Raw genomic sequence first — 27856 nt, 5'->3', positions numbered from 1 at the left:
TGGGTCGCGGCCTGGGCCCAGGCGCCCGCCTGAATCAATTCAATCTGGATCGAGCCCGAGTCAAGCCAATTTGAAACAATTTGGATCTTTCTGGTTCGATTGAACCATATGATCACCCTAACCAAACCACCCTCCCTCCCTCTTCCCCACCCCGGCGCGCGCTCGCCCTTGCCCTAAACGCAGGGGCGGTGAAACCTCTCTCCCCAGCGACTGCGGCGTTTCTTCGGCGAACGACGGCAGCGGCGGCGTTTTCCTCTCCATCGGCGAACGGCGGCAGTCTCTCCCCTCCCGGTATATATATCCCTCTCTCTTTCTCCTCCTCCTTTTCCTCCTTCGCCGTCGCACCATCCCTTCTCCTCCCTCTTCTCCCTTTCGGTGCAGCTCCCCCCTTCCCCGACACCATCCTCCCCCTCCCTCCACCTCTCTCTTCCCCCCGTTCATCGCAGCCCCTCGTCCCCCCGCCTCGTCACAGCCTCCCCTTCCCCGATCCCTCCTCCTTCTCTTCCCTGCGTTCATCGCAGCCCCCCATCCCTCCTTCCTCTTCCACCCTTTCGTCGCAGCTCCCCCCCTTCCCCGACACCATCCATTTCAGCCCCCCGCCGACCCCAACGGCCCCCCTCTCCCTCCTCCTCCTCCCTGATAGCTACACCCCTCTTCGCCTACTCCCTGCATCTTCCCCTCCCCCTCCCTCCTCCCTGATAACTACCCGCTACCCTCCCAACCAACAGTCCGCAGCATGCCCCCCCCTTCTTCTCCTTCTGTTTGCTTCTTCTTCCTTTTCTTCCCTCTGTTTCTTTTTCTTTCTCTTGTAATTATGTAATGTTAGTCATTGTTAACAATGTTTTATATTCTACGAATTCGATGATCATTGACTTTCTTGAGGGAAATTGTTAGATTTTTAACGTTAATCTTCCTTTGTTTTGTTATTTTTATTATTAGATTTGCAAAATGTAGTACTTTGGTGCTTCACTGATTGTAATATGATGTTTTGGTGGTGATATTTGAAATATAAAGAGATATAGAACTCATGTAATTTCTCATTTTTATTTTAGTGATCATATTTCTCCTTAATTATATGTTTTTGAAAATCTTAATATTTGTGAGTGTCTTGCTTCACTCGAGTGAGTACCTTGGGCATTTTGATACTTTGGTGTCTTTTAGCATCTAGCGCCTTTAACTACACTAGTTTTACAATTTAAGAAAAATAAGATGAAGAGAGAATGGGAAAGAACCTTTTGTTCAAATTCTAGGATGTGATTGTTAATTTAGGCAATTTGGTATTTAGAAAATTTTCTAGAACTTCGTCACAAAAGAGATGTTTCATGGAAGTGATTAGAGGGAGAAAAGCTTAGGGATCAATATAGTTGGGATTCAACGTATGAGGAAAAAATACACCGAGAGAAGAAACTCTTTTCAGGGAATCAAACTAGCTGTTGGTAAAATTTCGAGGACAAAAAATGAAACAAAACTTGGTGTAGAAATATCAATATGTAGATAATAAGGAACGAATTTCTACGCTATCAATAAGGAGGTGAAATAAACAAAAAACGAGAACGTAGATATTTCACTCAACCTAATTTCACTTTTTATGCATGCCATTTATAATCATAGGATAAGTTCTTCTCATATGTATTGCCATGTTGAGCACCTGCATGGTGGACAATTACGACACATCTACTTAAGAATTTTTTTTTAACATGTTAAATGAAATATTACATTTGCATGTTTTCATCAACAACTCTCTATTTTATGATAATGTTTTCAATAGGCGCTCGGACGAGGTGTTTCGATGAAGCATTGCCCGAGCACTCGCCTGAGCCCAGGCGCCTTGGGCAAGCACCCAAGTTAAGTTGGATCAGGGTTCAAGGCTGGGTTCGATTGGACGAGCAAGTTGGTTCAATCAAACCAACTAATGTACCCTAATACAAAACTCGCTCCCCCGCCCAAAACCGCACTACCAAGTGAGACAAATCCGTAGTGAAACCCTACATCCGCCGTTGCCTTCATCCATAGCTTCGTTCGTCGCCCTCTCCACTCATCTTCTTCCACAGATGTCGGTTACTCCTCTTCTCAATTACCTCTTTGGAACTATTTAGCATTATATTGATTAACTCTTTGGGACTGTTTAGCATTGGTTAGAAACATGTTTAACATAGGCCTCCATCAGTAGAAACTATATTGTGTCATTTTTATTTTTATGATCATATTTCATCAATTATAATATATTTTTTAAAATTTTAATATTTTGAAGTGTCTCACTTTGCTTGGGTGAGCACCTAGCGTCTCAGGTGTTTTGGGACCTTGGCATCTAACGCTTTTTAAAACACTATTTTATGATTTTTTTTTTCCATTTGAAGTAATTTCTTTTATGATTTTTTTCCTCATATGTTCAATACTAAATATAATCACGCCCTAACTTTTGTTGCATAATCGCATCCTGGTTTCTCTTGTTTCCAAGTCACTGTTTTATTCACCCTAAGCACTACATGAAGAATAAATGTTCTTACCTTCTCTCATGAATATTTCGTGAATTTGTCTTGGGATTAGGTGTAGTATATTAACATCAATTTTTGCCTTAGATATGTGATTGTGAAGGCGAAAGTTAGTCTAAGTCAATATATATTGGTTTATCAGAACAAGTAGATTATGCATGAAAAATCTGTTACATCTCACATCAAGGCTACTTTCTTATGCAGGTGAAAGACACTGTGGTTTGACTATAAGGTGGTGGGTCACAAAAATTCAGTGAGCCTCATGGGTTCCCGCATGGTCAAACCAGAAGATGTACTCGAATCGTTAATGAATGATGGGACAATTGATGCTATTAGACTGAAGATTATTAACCAGTTAAAGGCCAATGTAAGTATTTGAATGAACAATTTCCTTGTTTATGCAATTTCCCTTTATTAAACCAGTGCACATTGTTGATGTTGAAAAGTTAATATATTTTAACAAAGCATGGAGTTATTGCACATCAATATTTTTGTATATAAACAAAAGCAATTTTCTATATAGTTGCATTTGATTAGACTATAGTTAGGGTAGGAATTGTCATGGTTTATCCTGCACTTGACCACATGTACTATTTTTATGGTAGGAATTGTGATGTAGATCTGATCATGGTGTACTTGATGCTTCTCATACTTTTCATTTTCAATCAATAATAGCTGGATGTTGGTTCTTCAGAAAGCTGTGTATCATGTGGTGTATTTACATGTTAAATTTGGTAAAGACCTTGACTATTGATAGCAAGGTCTTATAATTGAATCGTGTCTTCACCACTTGCAATATATATAATTTCATTATAATCAGCTCATAATTGAGCGTGCTGATAACTGATTTAAGTATATCACTGCTTATTTTAGAAAGAGAGAATATAAAGTATCTCTTCATGGGATGATGAATATTAAGACTTGGATTATAAACCAATGATCGAACCTAGCCAGCCAATAATTGTTTTCAACAGCCCTGTTATGGGATGTTTTGGGCAGCCAACTCTGGCAACAGTCGCACAGAAGTACTGAATTCATAGGGCTTTTTGGTGCATCAAGATTAGTTTGGTCATGTCCTGAGTTACCAGGACAGTAGCTACACTGATTTGGTGAGGGATAGTGATGAAATCCATCTTGAATGAATCCTAGTCAAGCTATTCTATGTCATCGAAGTGGCTTGCTAAGGACATTATCTTGAATGTAGATTCTATTTTCATTGCTACCTCACCTGAAAATCTGACAGGACAGCTTGCTTAGATTCGTTACTGGAAAATATACCACTTGATCTGTTACCGAAACCTGAAGGTTTGATGAGCTGCTGTTTGCTCTCTAACTGATCTTACTACATTTTTTGCTTGAATTCTGCTTCCGAAGCTGTGGATTGCAGCTTCTGACCCAACCAATTCGAATTTTATATGCTTAAAATTTGGATTTTAGAGTAAACATACTAGGCATTCAAGCAAAGGTGTCTGGAAACTAGTGGATCTTCTTGTAGATTTTTTGATTTGGTGTCGATCCACCAATTTAACCTAGTACGCTTCCAGACACCTTTGTTTGAATGTCTAGTAGCTGACGAAGTTCTAAGGATAACTTTTATGAGACTTTTGTGTTTTACGCCTCATCAAACTTCTTAAATGTGCTAGAGTTTATACTATTAAATAAAAGTATTTAATTTCTGTTGTCTTGGACCATTTTATATCAAAGCATTACTTTTTCAATGCAAGGAAGATCTTAGGCATTATGGATTTTTACTGGCAACATGGCTCCCATTTCCATCAGAGACAGCTGATCTTAATTTGTGTGCATTAGAATGAAGCATTCTAATGTTGAATATGTTCTTACGTTTTAACTTCCGTCAGAGATGACATGACTCGAAAAAGGTTTTCGGGTTGGTTGGGGTGTCATTCCACTGTTGATATTCTCGATTCTTAGTGGTTTGTAATTAAATATTGAAATTAATGTTGAATAAGTGCTTATGTTTTTACTGCTGAAAATTTTAGTTAGTAGCATCTGAATTATTATTCGAACAAAAGTTTTGTATGTAAACATAGTCTTTCATGAATGAAGCATCAAGGTTTGGTGAACATGCAAAATTTTACTGACATACTAGTACCCAAGTTTTAAAATCTCGGTCTGATTCCAGATTTTACATTTATTTAGACCGATACAGTACCAGTATATTAGATGTTATATCAAATTGTACCATCCGGAACATCAACAGTACTAACTACCAAGATATAGTCAATTTTTTGGTCCTTGGTCGGACTGGACTGTACCATACATATGTACCATATTTGAAACTTTGCTAATACCTATTACTTCCCCATTTTTTTTGTGAACAGAGAAGCTACAAGGTATTAAGTTGACTTGTACCTTTAATTAGTTCCTATCTTATGACTGGAATTTTGGAGCTGATGTATCTGGCAATGCTGATTTCAGATTAAGATAAGCTTCTGCACTTTTTACCATGGAAATGCGCTGTTTCTTGTCTAATGTTTCTGAAATCCACAAGCAGATTAGTGGCAGCAAATAGCTTTTTATTTTGTTTTACTTCTAATTTATTTTGGAGCACTTCTCAAATTGGAAATTGGCCTTGCACATTTTTTACTTGTTGGAAAAAACAGAGTGCCTTTTCTCAGAATACTTGTTTAGATATAACAATGATTTTTTTTTTAATTTCAAACTTGAACATTAGAATGCTTGCTTAAATCGGTTCAAGAGAGCTAGATGCATTTTTGTTGATTGCTTCCAAGAGACTAGATAATCACTTACAGGGGATCTAAATGGGCTGCATATGTAACTTTCCTGAACTTTTGGCATGTGGTTGCAGGAAGAGCTTAAGAATAACACAATCACGATGGTTGAGCAAAGTAAGGTCCTTAATACTCCTGGTGCAGAGAAACAGACAAAGAGAGAGTTGTTTGATGCACTGCGGCGAGAACTAGAGTGAGCATTTGCTATAAGCTAATAAAATTTGTGTAGATCAGCATTCAAGGGGTAAAGGAAGGGAAAATTAAATTCTTTTGTCATTTTTTTCACTATTGGGGACCTTATAATTTTTTGGATTGCCTAAACTATGACTGGCTATTACTGCCTAAACGATAATCTTTGTGCTCTGTGTGGTCATTTATCTTGTTAGTGAAATTATTATAAGCAAATTTTGCAGAACTCCGGTGCTTGAGAAGGCATCTAGAGCTGTTTGGGAGCTAATTGTTGACAATAATGGCTTGGGGAAGGAGATCAGCGAAACCGTTGAAAGAGTATATTGCCGGTTAAATGGTCGTGAGCTGCCACCACCAGTTGAGCCTTCTACAAGTGATACTCAAGTGCCAGAGAAGGAAAAAGAAACCATAGAGAAAAAGGGGGAGAAGGTCAAGGAGACAGAGATGTTGGAATCGTTGACGAGGAAAAGAACCTTCAGTGAGATGAATGTGCAAGAAGGAACGGAACTAGTTTCTAATGGCACATCCGACGACCCTCCAGTTCCTTCAGATGATGCTGTACTACCACATACCAATTCACTGGCATGACAAGATTCCATTGTTGTTATTGTCCTTGGATCTGAGGATTGTAGAATATTCAGGTAAACATAGTTATTTTAAGCTCTGGTGTAAGTTGCACAGAATAGCCTTTCTCAATTTGTGTCTAAGAACTAGTCTTTGAGATGTATGATTTACTTTTGAACATAGACTATGGGACCTCATAATGGCTTTTAGTACTTTTGGATCTCCTTTTTGGTTTTCTTGTTGACAGTTGAACATAATTTTCCAAATATTTCAGAAATTGATATGTTTTTCAGTACTAACAGTGAACATGATCTGTTATTAACCAATGCATCTGTTTGCTTCTCCATATGTGAGTTTCCTTTTCTTTGGAAATTGTAAGATCTTTGATGCAAGAATAATGATTTTATGATTATATCGTCTTGGCTTTGGTTCTGTTTCCCTTCTATTCTTCAACAATAGCAGGTTTCTTTATTCGGTTTAGATCGAGAAAAATAGTATGGCTTTTATGAAACGTGTTATGGTTGGAATCAGCAGGAAATTCTATTTTCTATAGGATATTTGACAATTGAATTTAACTTTTTGATTACTTTATTGTCCATAATAGTATAGAAGGAAAGTCTGGCTTCAAGTTCTTCGGGAATAGCTTTGTTAAGGAGCATTACGCTGCCATAGTTATCCAAACTGCCTTTCGAGGTTACTTGGCATATGACTCCTTGCACTCTCTCTCTCCCTCTCCCTCTTTTGGAGTCGAGGGATGGATCTAACGTAGGCTTGAGTTTGGGTGTGCGATTGAAGGTGAGGAGGGCGCTGCAAGCTTTAAAGGGGCTTGTGAAGCTACAGGCATTGGTGAGGGGGCACAATGTCTGGAAGCAAGCCAACATGACGCTGCGATGCATGCAAGAGCTGGTGAGAGTGCAGGCGAGGGTGAGAGACCAACATATGCGGATGGCGCAGGAGTCTTCGGCAACAGTTTCCCAAGGTGCCACCAAGTCCTCCTTCAACTGTGACACCTCCTTATGGGAGTCCCAAGTACCTCCAGGAGCTCGCGGAGAGGAGATCCATGGTAACTAACATGTCCCTGTCAAAACTCAAGCTTTCTTCGTCTTCCTTGTTGTGTGTGTCTTTCTTATTTGGTGGAATGAGCCGTCGAGGGACGGGAGTAGCTTCGCAGATGACTGGGACGACCGCCCAAAGACAATGGAGGAGATCCAAGCGATGCTGCAGGTTCGGAAGGAGGCTGCTCTAAAACGAGAAAGAGCGCTCTTCTACGCCTTCTTTCATCAAGCAAGCTCAAAAAAGGCTGGTTTCTTCCTCCCTCATCTTGTCGTAGGAACATCGCTTGCTTCTCCTGGTTTCCTCTGTAATGTGACTGACATCGAGTCTTTGGCCCATCGGAAAGATCTGGAGATCGCACCGGAACCCCTCGCCCTTGCTCGACGAAGAAGTGAACGGCGAGGTGGCGTCGGTGGAAGAGAAGAGGCCGCACCGGTGGATGGATCGCTGGATTGTGTTGAAGTCCTCTTTCGATAACAGAATCAACAACAGGGCGACAGCCTCCACTGACTCCCATCAAGACCTTGGAGATCGACACTGCTCGACCCTTCTCTTACTCCTCCCCCGTCGCCATACGCCATCGTCGTCGCAACCCGTCGGACAGCACCCCTCCTCCCCCCTCCATTGCACCCACCTCCATAACTACCAACCCTATTCGCCTGCCACTCCCTCGCACCGGTCGGGAGGACCGGAGTCTTTCCATCGTCCATGTGCCGAACTACCACTACCACACGACAGCATCATCATCGTCATTGTGACAGCACTACCCTGCAATGTCGAGGGCTACAGTGTCGAACAACATGGTGATGACGCAGTCAGTCTGCGAAGGCGCGAGTGCGGTCGCAAAGCACACCGAGGCAAGCGTCCAAGGACGTTGGACCGAGATCGGGGCGGCTCCGCCAAGAAGCGCCTGTCGTTCCCAATGCTCAACTCACAAGGGTGCTCGCAGAACCTGCGGAGCCCGAGCTTCAAGAGCACGGTGGGGCGGTTCCTCGGGGAGCAATGCTCGAACGTGCGTGTCCTCTTGCTGCAACAACAGCCTCGGCGACAAGCTATAGTTTATTATCAGTTTTTTTTTTATATTTTAATTTAAATTATATATTATTATTATATTACTAATTTATTATAATTTAAATTATATATATTATTATATTAATATTTTATTATGAACTAGCATATAGATTTTAACTGAGAAAAAATTTATATATTATATTTTTTTTTAAATAAAAAATAAAAAATTATTTTAAACATTAGTAAATCATAAAAACTTAAAAAAATTATTTTACACGTTCATCTATTTGGAATAAGAAAAGCTACCTTCACCTTCACCTAGCTGATTCGCCCAACACTTACGGTCCAGATTTTTCTTTTAAGAAGTGCCCTTCCTCGTAAGAAAGAATCGGTTTTTAAAGATGAACCCGCATCTGCTGTTTGTGATAAATGGAAACAATGAGTTGAGATGAAATGTCTTCTCTACTCGGCTATTGTTCGATAGCAGAAAATAAAAATGAGAAAAAAAAAATAGCAAGCAGACGGAGAATGTGAGAACGAGGCAACAAGAAAGGATGAACATTTTGGTATGTTCATGCCAAATTCCAACAAACAACATTTTAGCAATTTAAAGTTAGCCTATTGTATATTCTGTTTAACAATCATCAAGAATAACCCAAGCTAATATCAATGACTGAACGGCAGCAACTGTAACCATCACATCATGCCAGTTTAGCATTGATATCAGAACTTGATTCGGAAATAAAAATAAGGGATAACCAACTAGAACTTGCAAATATGACTGTCACATCTTTGGATGTTCGTCAGACGAATTTTCTAGCTGTTCAACAACATAATCTTGATGCCACAAAAATTCAAATGGTCAACTTATAAGAACAGAAAATAGTGCAAAATAAGGCTAAATTACTAAAAACTGGTTGCACGACAACCTTTTCCGGATTAAAGTTTCCAACTCCTCAGCTTTGAAGCCTTGGCACAACCTTACACAGCTGTGAATGCCTTCTTGCCACCACCTGTCGACCCAGCTGGTATGACTTTCAAAACATTGAAAGTCACGGTTTTTGCCAATGGTCTACACAGAATAAATGTTCATTTTCAGTACCACGAATTTTATAGGAACAATCACCATTAACCATAACTTTATTTTGACACATATATGAACCTCAGTCTTTCAAAACATGTATGCAAAAGATTCCGTGGTGCCTTACTGTTATTGGGATCTCGACCATATTATCAAAAATGATCTTACCTGCACTGACCAATGATAACATGGTCCCCTTCCTTGACACGGAAGCAGGGTGAGATATGCGCAGCTATATTAGAGTGCCTCTTCTCATACCTAGAAGAAATAAAAGAAAATCAGAACTGATTTATTTGAAAAGGTGAAGAGGACAGGTAAACATTGCTCACCTTTGATATTTTTTCACATAGTGAAGATAGTTTCTGCGTACGATAATGGTTCGGTTCATCTTGGCACTATGGCATGTGCCAGCTAAGATACGACCCCTAATTGACACATTGCCAGTGAATGGGCATTTCTTATCGATGTAAGTACCTGCAAGCAAGATCCAAGTCTGTAATCTTCTGTTGCTTCAACAAAATAGAATACTACAGCAAAGTAGCAAAAAAGAAAGTCCTCTTAAGCAGAAACCCATTATACAAGATGCAATAATCTAACACTATTTTTATGCAGGTGTGAAACAAAAAGAACGGAGGCCATTTGGCTCTGACTGGATTTTGTTTCTCGATATACAAGATATAAGTAACTAAAACAATGTGCTGCTCACTTGTCCCTCACATTTTTTAATCGTGTACAACACCAATCAATTCTTGCTATTTATACAATAGTCCCTCTACTCTTCATAGCCTGCACATTTCAGTATATGGACTCGTTAGAATTGACACAGCCATATGCCTGAAACAGTGTAATTTTATCTATACTTAAAGAAGATTTTTTAGATAATTTACTCTTTACAGAGTAACCCAATCTACCACGTGATGCCCTATCTTACTGCCTCCCCTCTATTACCTGTTCCTCACAAAACATCAAATTTTAAGCCAATGCATCTCATCTCTCCATCCTCATGTATCTACACAAGATTTAAATCTTGTTACAACAATGGTTTTAATAACTGGTACAACTGATATTGTACCAATAGATCAGATAATATACTAACCCATACTGCCAGATATCATCAAAAAAATAATTAAAAAAATAAACATCAATAAAGGAAGATATTGGTCCCTAGTCAGACCAATAAATGCAGGTCAGACCGACAGGACATACTGTACGAGCAGTATTTGTTTCTTTAAAATCTATAATGATCCTCTTCTTAACTTCTATGGATCTCTCTCTTTCATAAGCCGTCTTTAATCCAAAACCCAATTGACAAAACTCTGAACCGTTCTTTTGTTTTCCAAAGGAGAAGAACTATATTAAATCAAAAGCCGACTACAAGGTCCAGCTTGCTCATCCAAGCACAAAATACAGTAAGAGTCAGGATGCCAATCCTGCGTCCAAATGTGATCCAATTTGGACCTTTTAGCAAAAGAAGCCAGCCAATGGGCACACTGATTGCCTTCTCTAAAGGTGTGTATCACCCTCCACTCGACGATCATGTTGAGTAGAGCAAAAATCTCACGAAGAGAATTAAGAAGGAACCAAGGAGGGGGTTCCTCCTTGTTCAAAACTTTTACAATACATTCCGCATCAATTTCAATAATGAGCTTATTTACACCCAGCTGGGTTGCAGCCAAGATTCCTTCCTTGACTGCCAAAATTATGTTCACCCAAGATCTGCCAACATATAGAAATATGCATCCAGCAAAGAGATATCTGGCAGCACTGTTCCTTAGCACAAAGCCCTCACCTCCCATCTTTGACTGTGCGTCAAAGGCTCCATCAGTGTTCAGCTTGATCCACTCCACTGCAGGACACGACCAACATACTTGAATTGAGCTTATGACCAACTGCAGAGACTGCACCCCCTTAGTCTGGCTGATACAAGAGCAGTCATACAAATATGATACAGCCATATAAGCGACCATGGAAAGGGCAATCCGAGTAGTACGGAAAGCTGCATTATTTCGGGCCATCCAAATCATCCAAAGGCCATAGATGATAAGGGTAACCATATGGTTGGATGAAGGAGAGAAAAGATCAGAAACTTCCTTCAACCAGGAGCCATCCGCCGAATAAGAGAAGAACTGGAATTGAATGTTAAGTCTCAATTGGAAATATTCCCAAACTTTTAAGGAGAAGGAACAGTAAAAAAAGATGTGATGTTGGCTATCAGGACCAGTAGAACAAAGATAGCAATCAGTCTTTCGGTGGTTTGAAGCTTATGATGCAAGAGTTTCCAACAGAAAAGGACCGTACGGGGAAGCACCCAGATTTTGGTTGGGGGGGGTGGGGGGTTGTGGGTGTTTGGAGCAGGAAAAGGAGTAAGAGGGATTCAGTTACAGTATAAGAAAAAAGAACCAATATTCCATTTTTTTTCTGTTTAGTTAGTTTGACTACTCACTAACAACACAAACCTGGATTGAACTTGTGTTGCCTGGTTTAGGTAACATGTTTCAATCATTAGGTAAGTGACTACAGTACAAAAAGCTGAATAGAAAGACCTCCATGCACAATAAGAGCAGGTTAGAACCATGATTTTGATAACAAAATTTGACAAAAATAAGGAACATTGAGAGACTAATGTGCAAAAAAAACCATTAAAAATAGCACTAGCACATTCTCAAGTATGTGGTCATGACTTACCAAGTAGAATATTGTTTTAATTTATATTTTTTAATTAATAGGAATCCTAACAAGACACAAAAAAAAATTAAGGTAATCCAAGGGTGTGCTAAATTGAAACTAATGTTTAACATATATATACCCATTGACAAAATAGATAGTGACCACTATTTACAAATTTGAAACTAAAACTTGCTTTGGTGCTCTTCAAAAATATTTGTCTACAATAGGCAACAAGACCCTTGTTTTACACTTGGTTCCTAAATTTTCTTAATAACTACCATTTTCCTTGATTAGTATTGTAGTATATGATCAAGTCAAAAATGTGCAAGACAGATGACTCTAGTTTTCTTTTGTGATAAACCTAAGTGTAATAAACAAATAGTGTAAACAATCATCAAGTGATCAGAGCCAGAAATAGTTGTCAAACAATTAGGATTCTGGGCAGATCAGAATAGTCGAGTTGAGTCCTCGAAAACAATTAGAAGAAACCCAAAGGACACAATTTATTAAAAACTTATATATACAAGTCAACAGGATTAGCATAAAAGATTATTTACCACACATAACAAGCATAAACAAAATGCACAACATCAGAAATATAATTAATTTGTCAACGAAGTTAATTGTCACTTAATACTCCCGAGTGCAGCAATTGTTTCCATGATGATAACCAAGATGGTCTGCAACCATATGAGGCATTTGTCTAAACTCTAAAACTAAGTCACTCAGATTCAAACTAACATTAAAATAACAAGTGTGAAAAAAAAACTGAATTGAAGCAGGAGAAGAAATTGGTATATTAGATCTTAGACCTTCAATGGCCTCTCTTGGAGTCTTGAACCCAAGCCCAATACTCTTCCAGAATCTGTTGCCGCCCTTACCAGGTCTCTTTCCCTTACCAGGTTTCTTTGGGCTGCACAGTAACCATTACAACTCCATTAGAGCACTAACTCAAGAATTTACTGTGTGAAAGTTTTCTTACCAAAGGAACACCTTTGGCTGCTTAAGGAATGCCTTCTCCGTCTGCATAACAGGATACCAAATCGAAATAAACCATTAGCATCAGGTAAAAAAGACAAAACTCGTGGCAAGACACCAAGATTGTTAACCTAGCTCCAAACGCAGACATCACACTCTCGCAAACGATTCTAACAATTAACTGTAAAAGTAATAAAACATCGATTCCACAGCGAAATCCGATGAATCTGGAACCTTCGACTCTACCTTTAGGGTTTTCTCAAGATCGACAGAATCCAAATCTACTAGGCATATAAAGGCGCTTTAAACTCGGGACAAAATGCTCCCAAAGAAAAGCGAAATTGTTAAAAGAATAAGGAAAAAATAAAACCTAACGAAGAGACGAAGGAAGAGAATCAAACGATCTGTGATCCCACCTGTTCCGCCATGGCCGAGAAAGCTAACGAGATCGAAGAGCTGGCCTTCAGGGGACAAGGGCGATAAGCCGGCGGAAGGGAACGAGGAGAATTTGCGGGCTCCAAGACAAGCCCTAAATGCCGGACTTCTTGTTATTTATACGGCGTTGGGAGCAGAAGGAAATCACCAATCGGGTCCGCTTCTCTGCCCGAACCCGGGTTTGAATTCGCGGGTCGGATAATTGCAGGTACGGGTCGGATCTGGAGTCCGATTGAGGACTTCCCATGAAGTTATTACGAGATATGATCAACATTTATAGCGGACGTATGGTTAAGAGTGAAACAAGTTATATGTGGTCGGAAAACTTTTTCTTTCCACTCAAAAATCCAATGACAGACACATATATCTATTCCTACACACATATACACATGACATGCACATAAAAACTACTGTCAGGGGTATATTCAAAAAAAAAATTCCAATACCTAAGTTAGGTTCAAAGAATTCATATATATTATAATAGATAATATGAGAGTTCTTTTTTCTGATGATGCACCTGATGATGCTTTTATAATACGTTAGACGAATATTAAAAATAATTACACGAATTATTTGCCCATTATTGAGTTATGGAATCATATGTCAACATATAAAGCTTTGATTATGGAATAATAATAAGATGAAATTAAGACCATCAGTTATCGTCTCGATTGAACATATTACCCTTGTTACAGTATAGTTAGCTTTCGAGATCATATTATGGTTCTTATGGGACTAAAATCCTATTGATGTGTGAGCTAAGTGGATTACATGTTATTTTCCAATATCGACACCTAAAATATTAGGGGCGAGAAGGTTTTTCTTATTAACTTATGATTTTAACTGACTTTTCTACAGAAAAATTAGTATTCAGAATGAAAAAAAAAAATGAGTGAAAATTTATTATCCGTATATCTGATCCATAGAGTAGACAAGTAATGAAGTGGTAGTCCACTATAAGGAGTTAATTACCTGTAATTTGATATTTATTGTATTTTCTGTAGTTTGGGATGTAAAAGGATTTCATAAGTTCGTTATTATCAATTTTAGTTTTAAATATTTTAATCAATAATTTAGATTAAAAAATTAATATATTATTTATTGAAAGGCTCAAGTAGAAAAGAACTATTTAGATGACTTATCATTACATAATATATTTTAGTCAGTGGGTTAGATAAAATAAAGTTGATAGACCAATTAACTCATTAGGCCTGACATAACGAAAACTAATTCTTAATGAGTATTTTTTAATATCTTAATTTGATGTATATTTTCTTCATCCATATATTTTGGCATATACCTTTCCTTTAGCATTACACATTATTGTATCTTCCTTATTTGATTGAGAGATTGGATAATTAACGGAAACCACAAACACACTGATATTTCCTTGAAAACATGAGATTCATTATATAAATTGAACATAAACGCACATATATAGCCTCATAAATCATATAAAGTACAGTCAAAACCGAGTTCGAGTCCAATTTAAATTCTACGTGGAACTCAATGGGCAAAAGCTTTTGATCATTCGGCTTATTTTGGGCCAACCACCTAATCCAATTAACTGGGCCCAGTCCGTTCTCTCACGTCGAGCCGACAACGATACAGGAATCAAATTCTAATGTTCAACATTGGGCTTACATATATACCATAGAAAAGTTTGGAATCAATATATCTATGATTATACAGCATATATATATATATATATATATATATATATATATATATATATATATATATATATATCCCTGCAAATAAGAGTAATCATGATTATTATTAGTTCATTCGAATTGAAGAAGTGATTAAGAATATTGTAAAATATCTTTAATATTTTTTTTTTCGCATCATAATAGTTTAGTAAAATAGAATAATTGTAAGTTACAATACCTCCCATTCCGGATGGAGAACTCACACGGCAAAGCCACTCGTCCTCTCGTCAAATTGTCAAGTTGGTCCGAATCCGAGAGGACATTTTGCCGAACACTACGCGGACAATTATGGGGGACCATCGCAAATTGCCTCCGCTGGGAATCCATCAACCCCATGTGAACGATGGGAAAAAGTAGGGAAGGCGGCAAGGGAGGAAGAGCGCAACACGGAGAGACGTTAGGAAGAAGAACTGCGAGGGATGGGGACCTCGAGCGCCATGGCTCGACAACCAGAGGCTGGCTATCCACCATACTCGGTATTTGGTTGCATGCTAAAAAGCCAAGGGCAAAAGGCAATTGACACGAAGCGGCAGCTTTTGTTTCGATCTGGCAATGTTCTTGGCTGGACTCTGGTTTGTGCTGACAAAGTTGCGAGATCTCCCATCCCTCGATCTATTCCTTTGCCTTTTACCGTTTTCCTTGACCGCTCTCATCGACATTAGATCTGTTAAAGATCACACAAACATCATCAAGCTCGAGCAGCCCAACAGCACCGTCTGTTGATGATTGCAGCGTTATGGGAGTCTCTTAAAGGACACAGAAACATGAGTCGGTGTCAGCAATCAGACAAGGATATCCAAGGTTCGAACATGCTTCCGACAAGCATGTTGTTGCTCTGCTTCCCATCTGTACTCCTCTTGGCATTTGGTGCGGCCTCGATGAAGCCTTGAGCTCAAATTTCAAAGGGTCGGTGAACAGAAAACAATATGCAACTGCTATTTCTCTTCTCTTCTGCATCTTTATCGTCAGTTCTCTGATATCAAGCTCTGTGAACAACTTTGCTGTAAGAAATCACTTCTTTTTGTAATGGTTTTACATCATGCAGTCCTTAGTTAAACATGCAGCCGACCCAGAAATGGCTCAGAAACATAAGTGCTCTGCTTGACAGACGGATCCAGGTGTTCCTGGGTTCGGCATAGATTTGAACACTTCCCATATACATGAGTGCATGGAGACTTGGAACTCGTGTGGGAGGGAACACAAACCAAAGCTACGAGGACAAGCACTACAAGAAAGAGGTACACAGTGTGCAGGACCTAGGAAGACCAACACATAGGAGTTGAACACAGCAAGCAGCTCCAGACTGAGCGCAGAGATGAGTGAGTGACATGGAACACTTGTTTCGAGGACTACCCAAATCTTTGGAACTTGGGCGTGGGAGCCCTCGGAAGTACCGAGTCGAAAGGAGATTAGGGTGGTGAAGGATCTCGAAAGGAGGATCTTTGACTCCCGGCACCACAAGGGGAAGGCGTGGTCAGATGCCAAAGCCCTTCGTTTCATCCTCAAAAGCATGGCATGTCGGCCAGTTCGTACAGGCAAATCCCCTCACCGAATCCTTTCCTTCTCGGAAAGCAAGAGGACTTGTCTCGATGAGAAAAAGTTTCGTGACTCTAGTCGTCGATGTATGAGCTTTGCCCAGCAATTGCTCGGTGCTTAGCTCGAAGGGGTACGATTAGTACTCGAGAGTGCATGGCATACCACACCTATGGTTGATTCATAATCAACTCATAAAATTTTTCTTATTGTCACTCTATGCAGAAATATCACCCTTATCATGGCTTGTTAAAGACGAAACCTTTTGCTCACTATGTATAATAAATACCATACAGTTGCATGGATAGCGTTTTTGGTCGTGTCAAATTTTGGCACCCTCTCTCATCCTATCGACATTTTGTGCAGCTGTTGGTTAGGAGTATGCGTTCCATTAATTGTTTAGTCAATATGCTGCTGATGCCACAGAAACATTCTCCATCCATATATTTAAGAAGCCTTGTCATTTTGTCACAACAAGTAGCTTCCTAATTGATGTAAACTACATAATTCACATAAACTCTCTGTCTGTGGTATCCATGTATGTTTAAATAAGATTGACTAATTGCATCGACGAGTGCACAAACCATAATTAAAATACATAAATATGATGTGCTGTAAGGAACAGTGTGATTCATCTTTTCATCGTGTATGATAGAATCGTGATCGCCACTGGCGTCGTCAATGAGATGGATGATGCACGAGGTGGCCGGAACAAACGGCGCCCCATGTTCTGAAATGACTTGATGTAGGGCCACAGATCGCTGCCGGCATTGATAGCGTCCATCCTGCCAAACCATCTCTGGTTGTGACCTAAACGTAGTCGAGCACTCGTCGTCGCAGTGTGTGTCATGTGGGCTTCACGCCTGCTTCTCTACCATCGTCGGAACTTATTTACCACCGTGGTGGTGTAGTATTGACACAGTCGCATGGAGGTGCAACCAATTCCAAGAAGAAACAGCTCCATTTGTAAGTACTAGTTGGTACACACAAGATGGGGGAAGGGAGGGGGGAGACCTGTCCTTGTATGCCGAGGGGAGCTGCACCTTTCTATCACCAACAGCGTCGCCACCACGTTGTCGTGGTGCCGCCCAAAGCACAGACATGCAACATGAGCAGCCGCTGGACACGTGGCGCCGTCTCTCTGGGGGCCTCCGGCCTCCCGGGTCCCGTCCTCGACATGGACGTCCTCGTGGCCTCGGTCCCGCCCTCAGGTGACCTCAACCTGACAAACACTAAACGCCGGCTTCGTGTTGCCCGCAATGAACCAAAAGCTCGTTTAATCCAACACTTCAATCCATTCCAATCTTCACAATCGATTAGCTCTTCCAAATGAATGTTTGTTTCATGGTCAAGCCTTTAACGAGTAGGGTGGGTCCAATATGAAACCTGTTAAATTTGCAGGAACCATAAGAAAACACATTCCGTTCTTACCTTAACATATGTGATCTGACTAGTTTGCGATGACAATAATGAGCATGAACAAAGTCCAAATTTTTTGGGGAACATCCTTCCTTAATGAGTGACAGTTACAACATAGAATAAGAAAGCATGGCATAAATTGTCAATCATGCTAGTTTATTTGTTGAGAAAGATATTGGTGTTTGGACTTTTCACACATTTCATCTCAGGTATGGAACAGTGAGGTCTGTGTGTATATATATTACAAGTGTCAGAAAGTTTTAGACACTCATTCCCTAGCCACTTACTTCTCTCCTTCCACATCCCGCATATAGAAGAGGAGATAGCTCAGATCTCCAAGTCGTACCCCAAACGTGTACGTATCTTCTCTTCTCGTATAGTCCTCCTAGGAGCAAACCTCCTTCCAATGAAGCCTGCGGTGTCAGTGATGTTTCTTCTTTTCCTGGTTCTACTACTATCGGCTAACAGATCTCAAGGTACCTTCGGAGCCTCAACCCTGTCATCCGAACCAAGAAGGTATTCATCTTTCACCAGAGCCGAGCGTGGCTGACCTTCGCGTTTGTTTCTCTTGTTCAGGGACCAGAGTGTTGGAAGAAGAGTCACTGGCTCCCCTGCACCGCCAAGTCCATGTCAGTGGCTTCTCGGTACTGCGTCCACTGTGGCATTTCTGATTACTTCCGGTTCACTGACACTGTTGTATTGCATGTTGATACCAGGAGAAAGAGAGTTTGATGAAAGAAGCAGAAGAAGAAGAGAGCGGGGTTCCAGGAGAACTGCTTCGACGGGGATCACATGGGGATCTCTCAGGTAAGAAAAGTTGGAGAAGTCCATCCATGATTTCATGAAGATTACTTCCTTTATACTACTTCATGACCTATTGTATATCGAGTTCCTTACAAACTGGCATGACCACGAATATGCAGCCAAATGATTCTATACCGGAATCATGTTTTTCCGAGATAACATTAATTATCAAACAGTTCTAGTCTTTCAGTTTTGCTTCCTAGCTCAGTATCAACACTGAACGCATCTAAACATCAGAGAATGACATGATTTGTCGGCAGGTTTCAGCTTGTTCTAGTTATTAATCTAGACTCTAAAGTTGGTCTCCCTTTATCCGCTGTTGCAGGAAAGAGCAGGAAACTCATGACCAATGCGATGGCCACCTCTAAGGTTGGTATTCTATAGATAGCGTCAAACAAACACCGAGTGTTTCTGCAGCATCCGCTGACATGCATCCTCCTATGGTCTTTCACAGAGCGGTAAGAGCAACGACGTGGGAGCCGACAGTGCACAGAACAATCAGAAACATTCCAAGGATGAAGCCGATAGGAGCCAAGACGACACCCACACGGCGCCGCCTGCTTCGAAGCGACCGCCGACCTACCCCGACATCCTGGACATAGCGGGAATGGACTATTCTCCTGCAAAGAGAAAGCCTCCAATCCACAACTGAAACGTTAGCAGGAACAAACCAATACCAACAGCTTAGGTGGGTAGAGTAGGAGAGAGATCGGACAGCAGCATTGCAGGAAATGCTGCAGTTTTCTTGGCTTAGGTCCCATTTTGTGTAGATACTACTAAAAAGTATGCATCATCGTTATATTTATCAACTTCATGAATGAGCATTTGATGATCACATTTGCAAGCAGTGATTGGATCTGATACACGGAGGGAGGGACAGAGATGGGGAGAGGTTTGTCCCATGTGTGTGTGCCTTTGCGAGGAGAGTTGGAGATGTGATGGCTTATGTCCTTAAAAGACTGGCAACAAGTTAATCGAGGCATTGTGTCCTTCGGGGAAGAGGTGAATTATCTAAGGGGCATCTAATGGATCCGTGTGTTTCTGTGTTCCTCTGTCTTGATTGCAAAGGGTTGGATGGACTCCATGAGGTGTGGGCTCATGTGCTCTCCACCGGCTTGACATGTGCTTGGTCAACCTATCTGTGGATGGTTGCGGTGATGCGGCATGGGTGGGGGATGTGAGTTATGGCATGGTACTGTTTGAGGGTGCAACAAAGGCAGTGGAATTGTCAGTTCAAGTAAATGAAGACAATATGCATGCATCATGATGGCAGCAAGATGATGATACCTACTGTCGAGTTGTTCTCTTTTTGGTCAATTAAACTTACATTCACTGCTAACATGTAGCTATATGTAGTCATATGTATGCATATCTTTAAATGAATTTTCAGACCAGTCGAGTTGTTCCTGCTATGAACGACATGAAGATATTCTTACATCATAATTTAGATTTCCCCCTAATAATCTGTTTTCATTATTTTTTAAAAATTTATTGTTAAAAATGTGAGAGATGTCATGCTTGATCATTCCTCAACATACATGAATGCTCCAACTCAGGGCTTTCTGCAAGCAATTATTAATAAAAATATGTGTATCTGTCACTTTGTAGTTCTAATTACAAATATGACTTATTTATTATGTTCAGAAAAGTCAGAACATGACAGAACACAGTATGCGGCATCTGTCTGCATTTACACTGTCACTGACATCAAACCTTTCTCCTAAACATGCAGAGAGATCTAACAGTTTATATGCAAATGTACAGATTCACTAGTTTCATTGTAAGAGAGTGTAAACTTGCCATCTCGTGGAATGGTTCGATCAGATCTTCCACTTTCTCGGCCACCAGTGTTTTGAAGATCTAGTGAAGGTAACTCAACAATTCATCATCAAGATCTAATATATCATCACCTTAAGGCTTACACTTGCAAGTTTATGAAGGGTGAAGAGGATGTTGATCGATCAAGTCAAACAATGAATCTTCCAGACCGAATCCAAGCATTCTTGCCATGTCACGTGTCTTCAGTTTAGGCTTTGGAAACTTTTGTTGTTTCAACCACGAATACACAGTGAAAGCCTTGTTTAGTACAAACAACTCGAGGGCTTCTGGATTGAACACAATGCCCAGTCTCATACTTATCTGTCATGCATTTCCAACCAAACAGTCGAGTCAAATGATACTCATTCTATACAGTGGAATAAAATGTTGCAAGTTCTAAAGAAGACTGAGACAGCTTTCTTTTCAAAAACAGAGGAATCGTAAATTGAATCTAAAGGAATACTTTTCATATAAACATTTCATACCTGATGAGGAACTAGCATTGCTGCATACCGAGCAAGCTCTCCAGCTCTCCAATCCAGAACCACAGGGAACCATGGATAAGCAGAATCAAGTCTCACAAACCATAGCCTTACATCAGGGAATTCTGATAACTCACGTGTGTCATAAGGGTCATCTCTTTCATAGTTGATCGTAAAACCAACTGTTTGGTCCAAAAGCTTTCTTGGTTCAGCTGAAAATTTTATTGCAGGGTGCCATTAACATAAATCATTGACAATAATAAGCGATGGTTTGATTCACTGGCTTACCACATATAGAAGAGATTTTTCCTGCAATTGCTTCAACAGGTGATAGGTCCAAACGTCGTATAATATCTTTGTTGATTACAATTTCATAACGCCCTTCGGTTGGGGGCAGAGAAGGCGCTGCTTGCTGGGCTGGAACCAAAACATGCAAAATTCAGTTAATTTCCAGATATATCAGCGTGACCTCTGATCACAAAAACTCGACATGAGGCACACCTATGGTCAAATTATAAAACAACAATCATAGCAAAATCTTAATGTAACTATAAACCCAAGAATCCCTTGAACAAGCAAGTGTCACAAACTAAATCAGCTCAAAGTGCTCATACTACTTAAAACGTGTGATAAGAAAGAACATAACGAGTTACCTGTATAGCCAAATGCAAACAATCTATTGTGTCTTACTAAGAAAACATAGAAATATACAGAGAGAAGATGGAATTGGTGCAACCATTGGGCACGCACTGCAGCAACAACCATTTTCTCAGATACTAAGAAAGATAATTCCAACAGAATATTTTTCAAAATGGTTAAGGTCATTTCTCTATCCAATTTGAATTATCTCTGGTAAGCATCTCTAATGTCTGGCAAATTCTTCACTATCTAAAAACTTTACCCTTGGTGCAATAGCTTTCTACTCATCTTAAAAAGTTCAAAGAAATTTTTGTTACATTAAATGACGTACATGACATTCACACATGAATTCGAACCTAAGACCTATCACTTATGCAATAATGCACTAACCAACCTGTATATTTCAATGGAGACACAGCTTACTCGTACTACTCCTTGTAAAGATTGAAATAATAAAAGATAGAAATCTGTACCTATCAACATTCCATTGTTGCAATTTACTTAACAATAGTCTAGCATCAGTCTGCTATGATCAGTCTAAAACACAGGACTAGTTTTGGATTTCAGCCAGTTTTGTTCATCTTTCAATTATACTGAAGGATTAAAACTAGCTAAAATTAGAATTTAACTAGCTTATTCCATTTTCTAGTTAATTATTTATCATTTTGGTGAATTTTCCTCTGAATTTTTTCTTGTTTTTCTACTTCAAGATCAATCTAAAAATTTCTGCTCAATGTAACTTATATGTATCACCTTTTACATGTTTAAAATGTTTAATTCATTGTTTTTTCTATCCAATAAAAATGTTGTGCCTAACAGAAAAGTCCTATGCTGAGTATACAAATATATCACAGAAGGGCAACATACCTAAAAGATCTCAAGTAATATTCACAAGTTCCTGAATATTTGAATGAATGCTTGCTACATTTTGCTTTGTTGTGTTATGTATATGTTGCATTTGGGGCTTCTACAAGTTATCCAAATAAAATTATTTCAAGTAAATTATTTTTATAGTAGTACCTCACGTGATATTAGAGATAATTTAGAAAATATGCTTGTCCAATAAATTTTATTTAAACAGAATATTGACAATACAATACCAATTTTAGCCTAGAGCAATTAACTACGCATAACTAAAAAGCAAAGATGGCAAACATAATTTCTTTGTTTAATTGATTTCCTATCTTTTTTTCTTTTTGTCTTTGGTTTTTGTTGAATTTAGACGGAAAATTTTGATAAAACTGATTAGACTACCCACATTGAAACTCATGAGGACCTACTGAAAAACAATCCAAGACCTAAATCCTTGCTCTACACCTTCAACCATATCTTCAATTACATAAACCAGTCTCCTGCCTAATATGAAGTTAATTTCTTCAATCTCTGTATGTGCAACATACTCCTGTCCTATAAATGAATAACAAATACTGGTCAGAAGTTAGCTTCCCTCACAGGTTCAGAACTTTTGCCTGCGACCCAAAATAGATCACAAATGTCATCTAATTAGGGTGGCACTTCTTAAGAAATATGCCATTTGGCGACTCCCTCAGAAGTAATCCTCTGAAAAGTAGTTTGCTCAATTTTGTAGATTCACCAACCATATGTGCAGATCAGGCAAAATCAAGAAAAGAAATTCTAGGTCTCAACCTGTCAAGAAATTTCAGCAATCGGGTCATGCATCATCACCAGCCGCATCAGAGCATATTTTCACTATCATATCAATGCCAAAGTTCCCCAACATTGGCCTCCAGACAACCTCTTGCCATACTAGCAGCTAACAAATTTACTTCATAAGATCAAAAGCAAAAACATGCTCCAAAGCCCTGAAGAGTAACAATCATGAAGATCGGAAAACATAAAGAAACATAAACATGCTCCAAAGCCCTGTCGCTTAATATAATGATTCTTATTTCTTCGAACTTTAGTCCTCTTCTGTGATGCCCTTTACTTGAACCAAAGAAGTTATCAGGTACGAGTTTATGGCATCCTATCTTACAAAGCTGCTTGTTCTAGTCCTACAAATCCTCTGCCTAAATATATGAAGCGGATTCCTATAATATTTGGCCAAATTCACATGTTGTAGTAGTGCCCTTCACGTCTTTATGTTCTGCTGAAGAAGCCTTTCTTCAAGCAGGTAATATGCAAAATATAACAGCTACATTAAACTCAAACAATAACATATGAAGATAACAACAATATCTAATCCGGATTGAGTATTCGCCCGGTGATACTACCTCGAGTTGTTCCACAAATTAGCAGGTACAGACGGTGTATGCTGGACTATACATAAAGAACGCAGTAAAATGCGGGCATTATCAGAAGGAACCGAGCTCACCCTCGTCCTCTCCGGTAAGAGAGAGGTCGAAGTTGCCGGAGGGGTTGAATGCGACGGAGAGCGAGACGTCGCCGCGCCTTGCCCTGCAGCCGGTGAGGGCAGGGGTGGCTATGGGCTTGCAGGAGGGGAATGGACTGGCGTTGGAGGAGAGCGCGCAGTGTCTCAGGGGAGAGAAGAGATGGCGGATGGTGAGTGCCATCGCCGCTTCCTCCTCTCCTCGTCTCTCACCAAATCATGTTCACTTTAAGCGACGGCTTATCGGGAATGCGCCCGTGGCCTCAGAAACAATGGATAGGACGGCTGTTTAACCGATGGTGGGCCGCCTCTGCCTGTTTGTGGGCTATTGGAATTCAGCCCAATTTTGAAAGGAGGAGTGATTGAAATCAAAACGTCAACAAGTTGTTAGACATGGCAAAGCCCGAGGCAGTGTCGTCGTGGTGAGACTCACAGCCCCACGCGGTGCCACGCACAAATGACTGTCGAGAGCAACCGACCTCCTCGGGCTGCTGCGCCCCTTGGATTAGTTTACAGGGCATGGCTCATCGGCCAAGAAGAGTTTGGCCACTGTAGAAGGACAGGCCAAGGGAGACATGGAAACAGCCTCCACGTTCTCCTCATATCTTCCTTTCTTTATGGCTCCACCCCACTCCATAACACCTTCACTCCCTTGACAAAATATAGTGTCCCTCGCTATGGTACATTAATATATATACCTTGTGCACCCTTGTGATCTTCCTTAAATGCCTCCTTCAAAACCCTATCTCATCGTCCTTCCTTCACCCTGTCTCTGCCTCTTCTCCTGCTGCAGAACACGTCGGGGGCTTGTGAAGTCCGCTCTCGGTTGTTGAAGTTAAGATGGTCTGTGTTGCTCTCATCATCTTTGATTCGATGCGACTTGGCAGATTCAACTGATGGATCTCTTGACAATGTTGGTCAGCAGGGAGCTCACAAGCCGGCGTGGCTGGAGGCTCTCGACAAGCTAAAGTTCTTCGTCGGCTGCTCCGTGCACGAGAGCGCGAGGAAGAACGAGAAGAACATCTGCTGTTTGGACTGTTGCACGGCTATCTGCCCCCATTGCTTGCGGTCTCACCGCCTCCACAGGCTGGTGCAGGTGCGGCGCTACGTCTACCATGACGTTGTGCGGCTGCAGGACCTTGACAAGCTCATCGACTGCTCCAGCGTTCAGGTTCACATCACGAAAGATAGTATGTGATGGTATCTCTAATCTACATGATAGTTTCTTATCTGATTCATCTTCTCCTGTTACTCGAGCATCGCAGTCCTACACCATCAACAGTTCAAAGGTAGTATTCCTCAAGAAGCGTCCGCAGAGCAGACAATTCAAAGGAGCAGGAAACGTGTGCACTTCCTGTGACAGGACCCTCCAAGAACCTTACATCCATTGCTCGCTGGAGTGCAAGGTGAGTAGCATAGTAGAAAGATGATCTTAAATCCCTTCTCATGTGCGATCGCATGTGCAACTACAAATCTCAGATCGCATCGATGGCAATGGATCATGTCGAAATCTCTTCTCATGCCACAAAATGCCTCCCTTGTAGGTAGATTACATAGCAAGACACAAGAAGGATTTCTCGCACTACATCAGGAGATGTCAATCACTGCAATTGAGCCCCGACTCCATCGTACCACCTGACACCGAGGTTGGCGACGACGAAGATACGAACGAGACGACACACTCCACCGTCGTGGAAGGCGATGATCCCATGCGCTCGTCGGACTCGGAGGATTTCAATGTCCCGTACCTTAACTTCATCCGGAAGAAGCGCAGTGGCATAAATCTATGTTCAAGGTCAGCTAACAAAGTCGATACCGAGGACATGGCTACAAACATGAGCAGAAGGAAGGGCATTCCACATAGATCTCCTCTATGTTAGAATAGACCTGTTGCTATTTCTTGACCGTCATCTTCTTCTTCTTCTTCTTCCTGCCTGTTAAACTAACTTGGAGGGGCTTCCATAAATGAGCATCATGTGACTCCCAGTTCCAAGCTTCACTGTACATTTTCCAAAGAGACATTTAAATTATCACCCCGAGTGCCTGAACTGGAGCACTTTCTGTTGTTCCTTCTGTATGTTAGACTTTGCAGTGCCTTTGCATATGGAGGCCACATGAAATGTGGCAGTTGCTTGGGAGAATTCTTCCAACCAGTACAGTTGATTAGCATAAGATATTGGCAAGGGCTAGACGACTAAGAGTCATGTGCTGCAGCACTCTTTGTTACTTAGCTGTTCTCCGAATACTTCGTCCTTGATATATGTCAGTCCTAAAGCTTGTTAGTACTCATATTAAGAGGACTTCTTATGTTCAATTTCTGATGCATGTTATCAGTCTTTAAGGTTTGAAAAACCTGATCACTGGAAATTGTCATTCCAGAAGAGTTAAGGTTATATCATTTAAATGTGTGATTACCAGTACTAACATTATGGATTCAGCTGGAAAGCATAGTCTTTTCTAAATCCTGATGGAATTAAGAACTAGACAGTACAGATGAAAGAATTTAGGAGAAAGGAAATACAACATCACAAAAAGAGGGAAAAGGTGGGAGTAAAGAATCTACAGGGTGTTTAATGGGTTACAGAGAAGCAATTGGTTTGCAGCTTAATCAACATTGTTAGGTGGAACGACAGAAAACTAAGATGTCTAAAAATGAAGAAAAAAATTCTCTCTCTCTCTCTCTCTCTCTCTACATTCCTCTGACTCTGCAAAAGAAAAAAGCCTGTAAATCTATCTTCTTCTGACTCTCTGCTAATGTTCACCTCTATTGAGTTCTTTTGACCCTATTTATTTCTAGTCCAAGTAGCGCACATGAAGACACATAAATAAGTTGCCTTTTGTATCCATTTGCCAGATTTTGGGAGACGAGAATGTGAATGGAAACTGGTCTTCGAAGCAATTACAATACATTAGATCTCATTTTAGTTTGATTGAAAGGCTACTGGTGGTAGCACATAAGACCAACAGCCATCATAAAACTATATATAATGCTTTCAAATTCCCCTTAGACATATAATGATTTTTGCTGCTTGCTGTGAAGTAGTAGCTGGTATTTTCATTGTTTTTTTTTTATATTCAACCAAAATAACAAAGAAAAAAAACACTATATCTTATATCTGAACAGCTCACAGTCATTAAATATAGATGTGTTTATATATATTCGGTATAACATTACAAGTGAAAGCCAGTAGAAGAATTAGAGCGTCCAAATACAAGGACAAAAAGTTCACGTAACTCATATAGTTAATGGCAATTATGTGGTCAGGTAAAGACATAATAGAGTGCTGCTCCTCACCTTAATGGTCAAATGAAGTTTGATCTCATCAATACAAGCTTGTCAGAGAGCATGCATGTCCAACCATCTCGAGATCAGAGCCGGGAGTTACTTGTCATCTCCAAAATACTATATGCGGCTGCAGTGACGACTGAGCCTAATTTTACCTGTCTATGATGGCCATACAATTTGGAGCAGCAAACCAGCACAGCTGGAAAACTTGGGGAGGTGCACTCGTGCATGTCGTTTCCTCATTTTATTATCTCTACTACTAATGTTTTCAAAACCCAAAGATCTTTGTCACTCAACCACTTTGACTTTGACTGCAAATTAAAAGCCCTAAATAGCGGCATGAAATTAGCGGATGGTTATTATGTAAAAATAATTTTATAGAGTTAAAATGTAATATCCTAATTAATTTCATATCGAAAATAGATAAAATTAATATTAATTTATAAAGATCCGATGAATATATTATTATTAATTTTCGTTTAGATATTTTGATTAATAATTTGGATCAAGTGAAATTGATTGGTTAGGTAATCCATTAGACTCGATCTTGACTTATATTTATTGAGGATTAGAAAAGCAACAAACGAAAA

The 27856-nt window shown here is 40.1% G+C and overlaps 5 protein-coding genes and 1 pseudogene across 7 annotated transcripts; 4 read left to right on the top strand and 2 right to left on the bottom strand.

The window, feature by feature from the left end:
- The first annotated feature begins 132 nt into the window (after nt 1-132).
- LOC135581615 (uncharacterized) lies at nt 133-6210 on the top strand. 2 transcript variants are annotated; one of them, XM_065153286.1, is made up of 5 exons: nt 137-291; nt 1769-2053; nt 2697-2859; nt 5323-5438; nt 5659-6210. In XM_065153286.1, exons 3-5 carry the CDS (start codon nt 2755-2757, stop codon nt 6020-6022), a joined length of 585 nt encoding a protein of 194 aa, XP_065009358.1. In that variant the 5' UTR covers nt 137-291; nt 1769-2053; nt 2697-2754; the 3' UTR covers nt 6023-6210. The 2 variants fall into 2 exon arrangements, with proteins under 2 accessions (XP_065009357.1, XP_065009358.1); XM_065153285.1 differs by lacking the exon at nt 1769-2053 and having other exon boundaries at nt 133-291.
- On the top strand, nt 6185-7809 carry LOC103990254 (protein IQ-DOMAIN 18-like; annotated as a pseudogene).
- Nucleotides 7810-8804: 995 nt separating this feature from the next.
- On the bottom strand, nt 8805-13340 carry LOC135639616 (small ribosomal subunit protein uS17-like). The gene is made up of 6 exons (XM_065153454.1): nt 13205-13340; nt 12793-12833; nt 12623-12723; nt 9473-9617; nt 9312-9401; nt 8805-9134 (listed from the first exon to the last, which is right to left on the bottom strand). Exons 1-6 carry the CDS (start codon nt 13214-13216, stop codon nt 9044-9046), a joined length of 480 nt encoding a protein of 159 aa, XP_065009526.1. The 5' UTR covers nt 13217-13340; the 3' UTR covers nt 8805-9043.
- A 4793-nt stretch (nt 13341-18133) lies between these two features.
- Nucleotides 18134-19538, top strand: LOC135639512 (uncharacterized). The gene is made up of 5 exons (XM_065153284.1): nt 18134-18363; nt 18464-18531; nt 18604-18694; nt 19017-19060; nt 19146-19538. The coding sequence occupies exons 1-5, from the start codon at nt 18294-18296 to the stop codon at nt 19341-19343; spliced, it is 471 nt and encodes a 156-aa protein (XP_065009356.1). The 5' UTR covers nt 18134-18293; the 3' UTR covers nt 19344-19538.
- A 754-nt stretch (nt 19539-20292) lies between these two features.
- On the bottom strand, nt 20293-24248 carry LOC103990061 (protein CHLORORESPIRATORY REDUCTION 6, chloroplastic). Its single transcript, XM_009409088.2, has 4 exons — nt 23966-24248; nt 21280-21408; nt 20995-21203; nt 20293-20830 (listed from the first exon to the last, which is right to left on the bottom strand). Exons 1-4 carry the CDS (start codon nt 24162-24164, stop codon nt 20624-20626), a joined length of 744 nt encoding a protein of 247 aa, XP_009407363.2. The 5' UTR covers nt 24165-24248; the 3' UTR covers nt 20293-20623.
- Nucleotides 24249-24721: 473 nt separating this feature from the next.
- Nucleotides 24722-26112, top strand: LOC103990062 (protein RGF1 INDUCIBLE TRANSCRIPTION FACTOR 1). Of its 2 annotated transcripts, none has more exons than XM_009409089.3 (4): nt 24722-24823; nt 24903-25151; nt 25246-25386; nt 25525-26112. In XM_009409089.3, the coding sequence occupies exons 1-4, from the start codon at nt 24821-24823 to the stop codon at nt 25858-25860; spliced, it is 729 nt and encodes a 242-aa protein (XP_009407364.1). In that variant the 5' UTR covers nt 24722-24820; the 3' UTR covers nt 25861-26112. The 2 variants fall into 2 exon arrangements, with proteins under 2 accessions (XP_009407364.1, XP_009407365.1); XM_009409090.3 differs by having other exon boundaries at nt 24723-24823; nt 24906-25151; nt 25525-26110.
- The last annotated feature ends 1744 nt before the right edge of the window (nt 26113-27856 follow it).

This window comes from Musa acuminata, chromosome BXJ3-6, assembly GCF_036884655.1.
Source record: "Musa acuminata AAA Group cultivar baxijiao chromosome BXJ3-6, Cavendish_Baxijiao_AAA, whole genome shotgun sequence".
NCBI classification, from domain to species: domain Eukaryota; kingdom Viridiplantae; phylum Streptophyta; class Magnoliopsida; order Zingiberales; family Musaceae; genus Musa; species Musa acuminata.
Note: the sequence above shows the minus strand (reverse complement) of the source record. Positions and strands in the feature narration are given on the sequence as shown.

Excerpts from the sequence above, each read along its gene's own strand:
- LOC135581615 (XM_065153285.1), top strand. The coding sequence starts at position 2,755 with ATGGGTTCCCGCATGGTCAAACCAGAAGATGTACTCGAATCGTTAATG. Across the intron at positions 2,860-5,322 it reads TTAACCAGTTAAAGGCCAAT|GAAGAGCTTAAGAATAACAC; the intron begins GTAAGTATTTGA and ends ATGTGGTTGCAG. Across the intron at positions 5,439-5,658 it reads GCACTGCGGCGAGAACTAGA|AACTCCGGTGCTTGAGAAGG; the intron begins GTGAGCATTTGC and ends CAAATTTTGCAG.
- LOC135639616 (XM_065153454.1), bottom strand. Across the intron at positions 12,724-12,792 it reads CAGCCAAAGGTGTTCCTTTG|CCCAAAGAAACCTGGTAAGG; the intron begins GTAAGAAAACTT and ends GTTACTGTGCAG. Across the intron at positions 9,402-9,472 it reads TATGTGAAAAAATATCAAAG|GTATGAGAAGAGGCACTCTA; the intron begins GTGAGCAATGTT and ends TATTTCTTCTAG.
- LOC135639512 (XM_065153284.1), top strand. The coding sequence starts at position 18,294 with ATGAAGCCTGCGGTGTCAGTGATGTTTCTTCTTTTCCTGGTTCTACTA. Across the intron at positions 18,532-18,603 it reads TCCATGTCAGTGGCTTCTCG|GAGAAAGAGAGTTTGATGAA; the intron begins GTACTGCGTCCA and ends TGTTGATACCAG. Across the intron at positions 18,695-19,016 it reads ATCACATGGGGATCTCTCAG|GAAAGAGCAGGAAACTCATG; the intron begins GTAAGAAAAGTT and ends CCGCTGTTGCAG.
- LOC103990061 (XM_009409088.2), bottom strand. The coding sequence starts at position 24,164 with ATGGCACTCACCATCCGCCATCTCTTCTCTCCCCTGAGACACTGCGCG. Across the intron at positions 21,409-23,965 it reads TCTTACCGGAGAGGACGAGG|CCCAGCAAGCAGCGCCTTCT; the intron begins GTGAGCTCGGTT and ends TTTTGGTTCCAG. Across the intron at positions 21,204-21,279 it reads AAAAATCTCTTCTATATGTG|CTGAACCAAGAAAGCTTTTG; the intron begins GTAAGCCAGTGA and ends TAAAATTTTCAG.
- LOC103990062 (XM_009409089.3), top strand. Across the intron at positions 25,152-25,245 it reads TCGACTGCTCCAGCGTTCAG|TCCTACACCATCAACAGTTC; the intron begins GTTCACATCACG and ends CGAGCATCGCAG. Across the intron at positions 25,387-25,524 it reads ATTGCTCGCTGGAGTGCAAG|GTAGATTACATAGCAAGACA; the intron begins GTGAGTAGCATA and ends CCTCCCTTGTAG.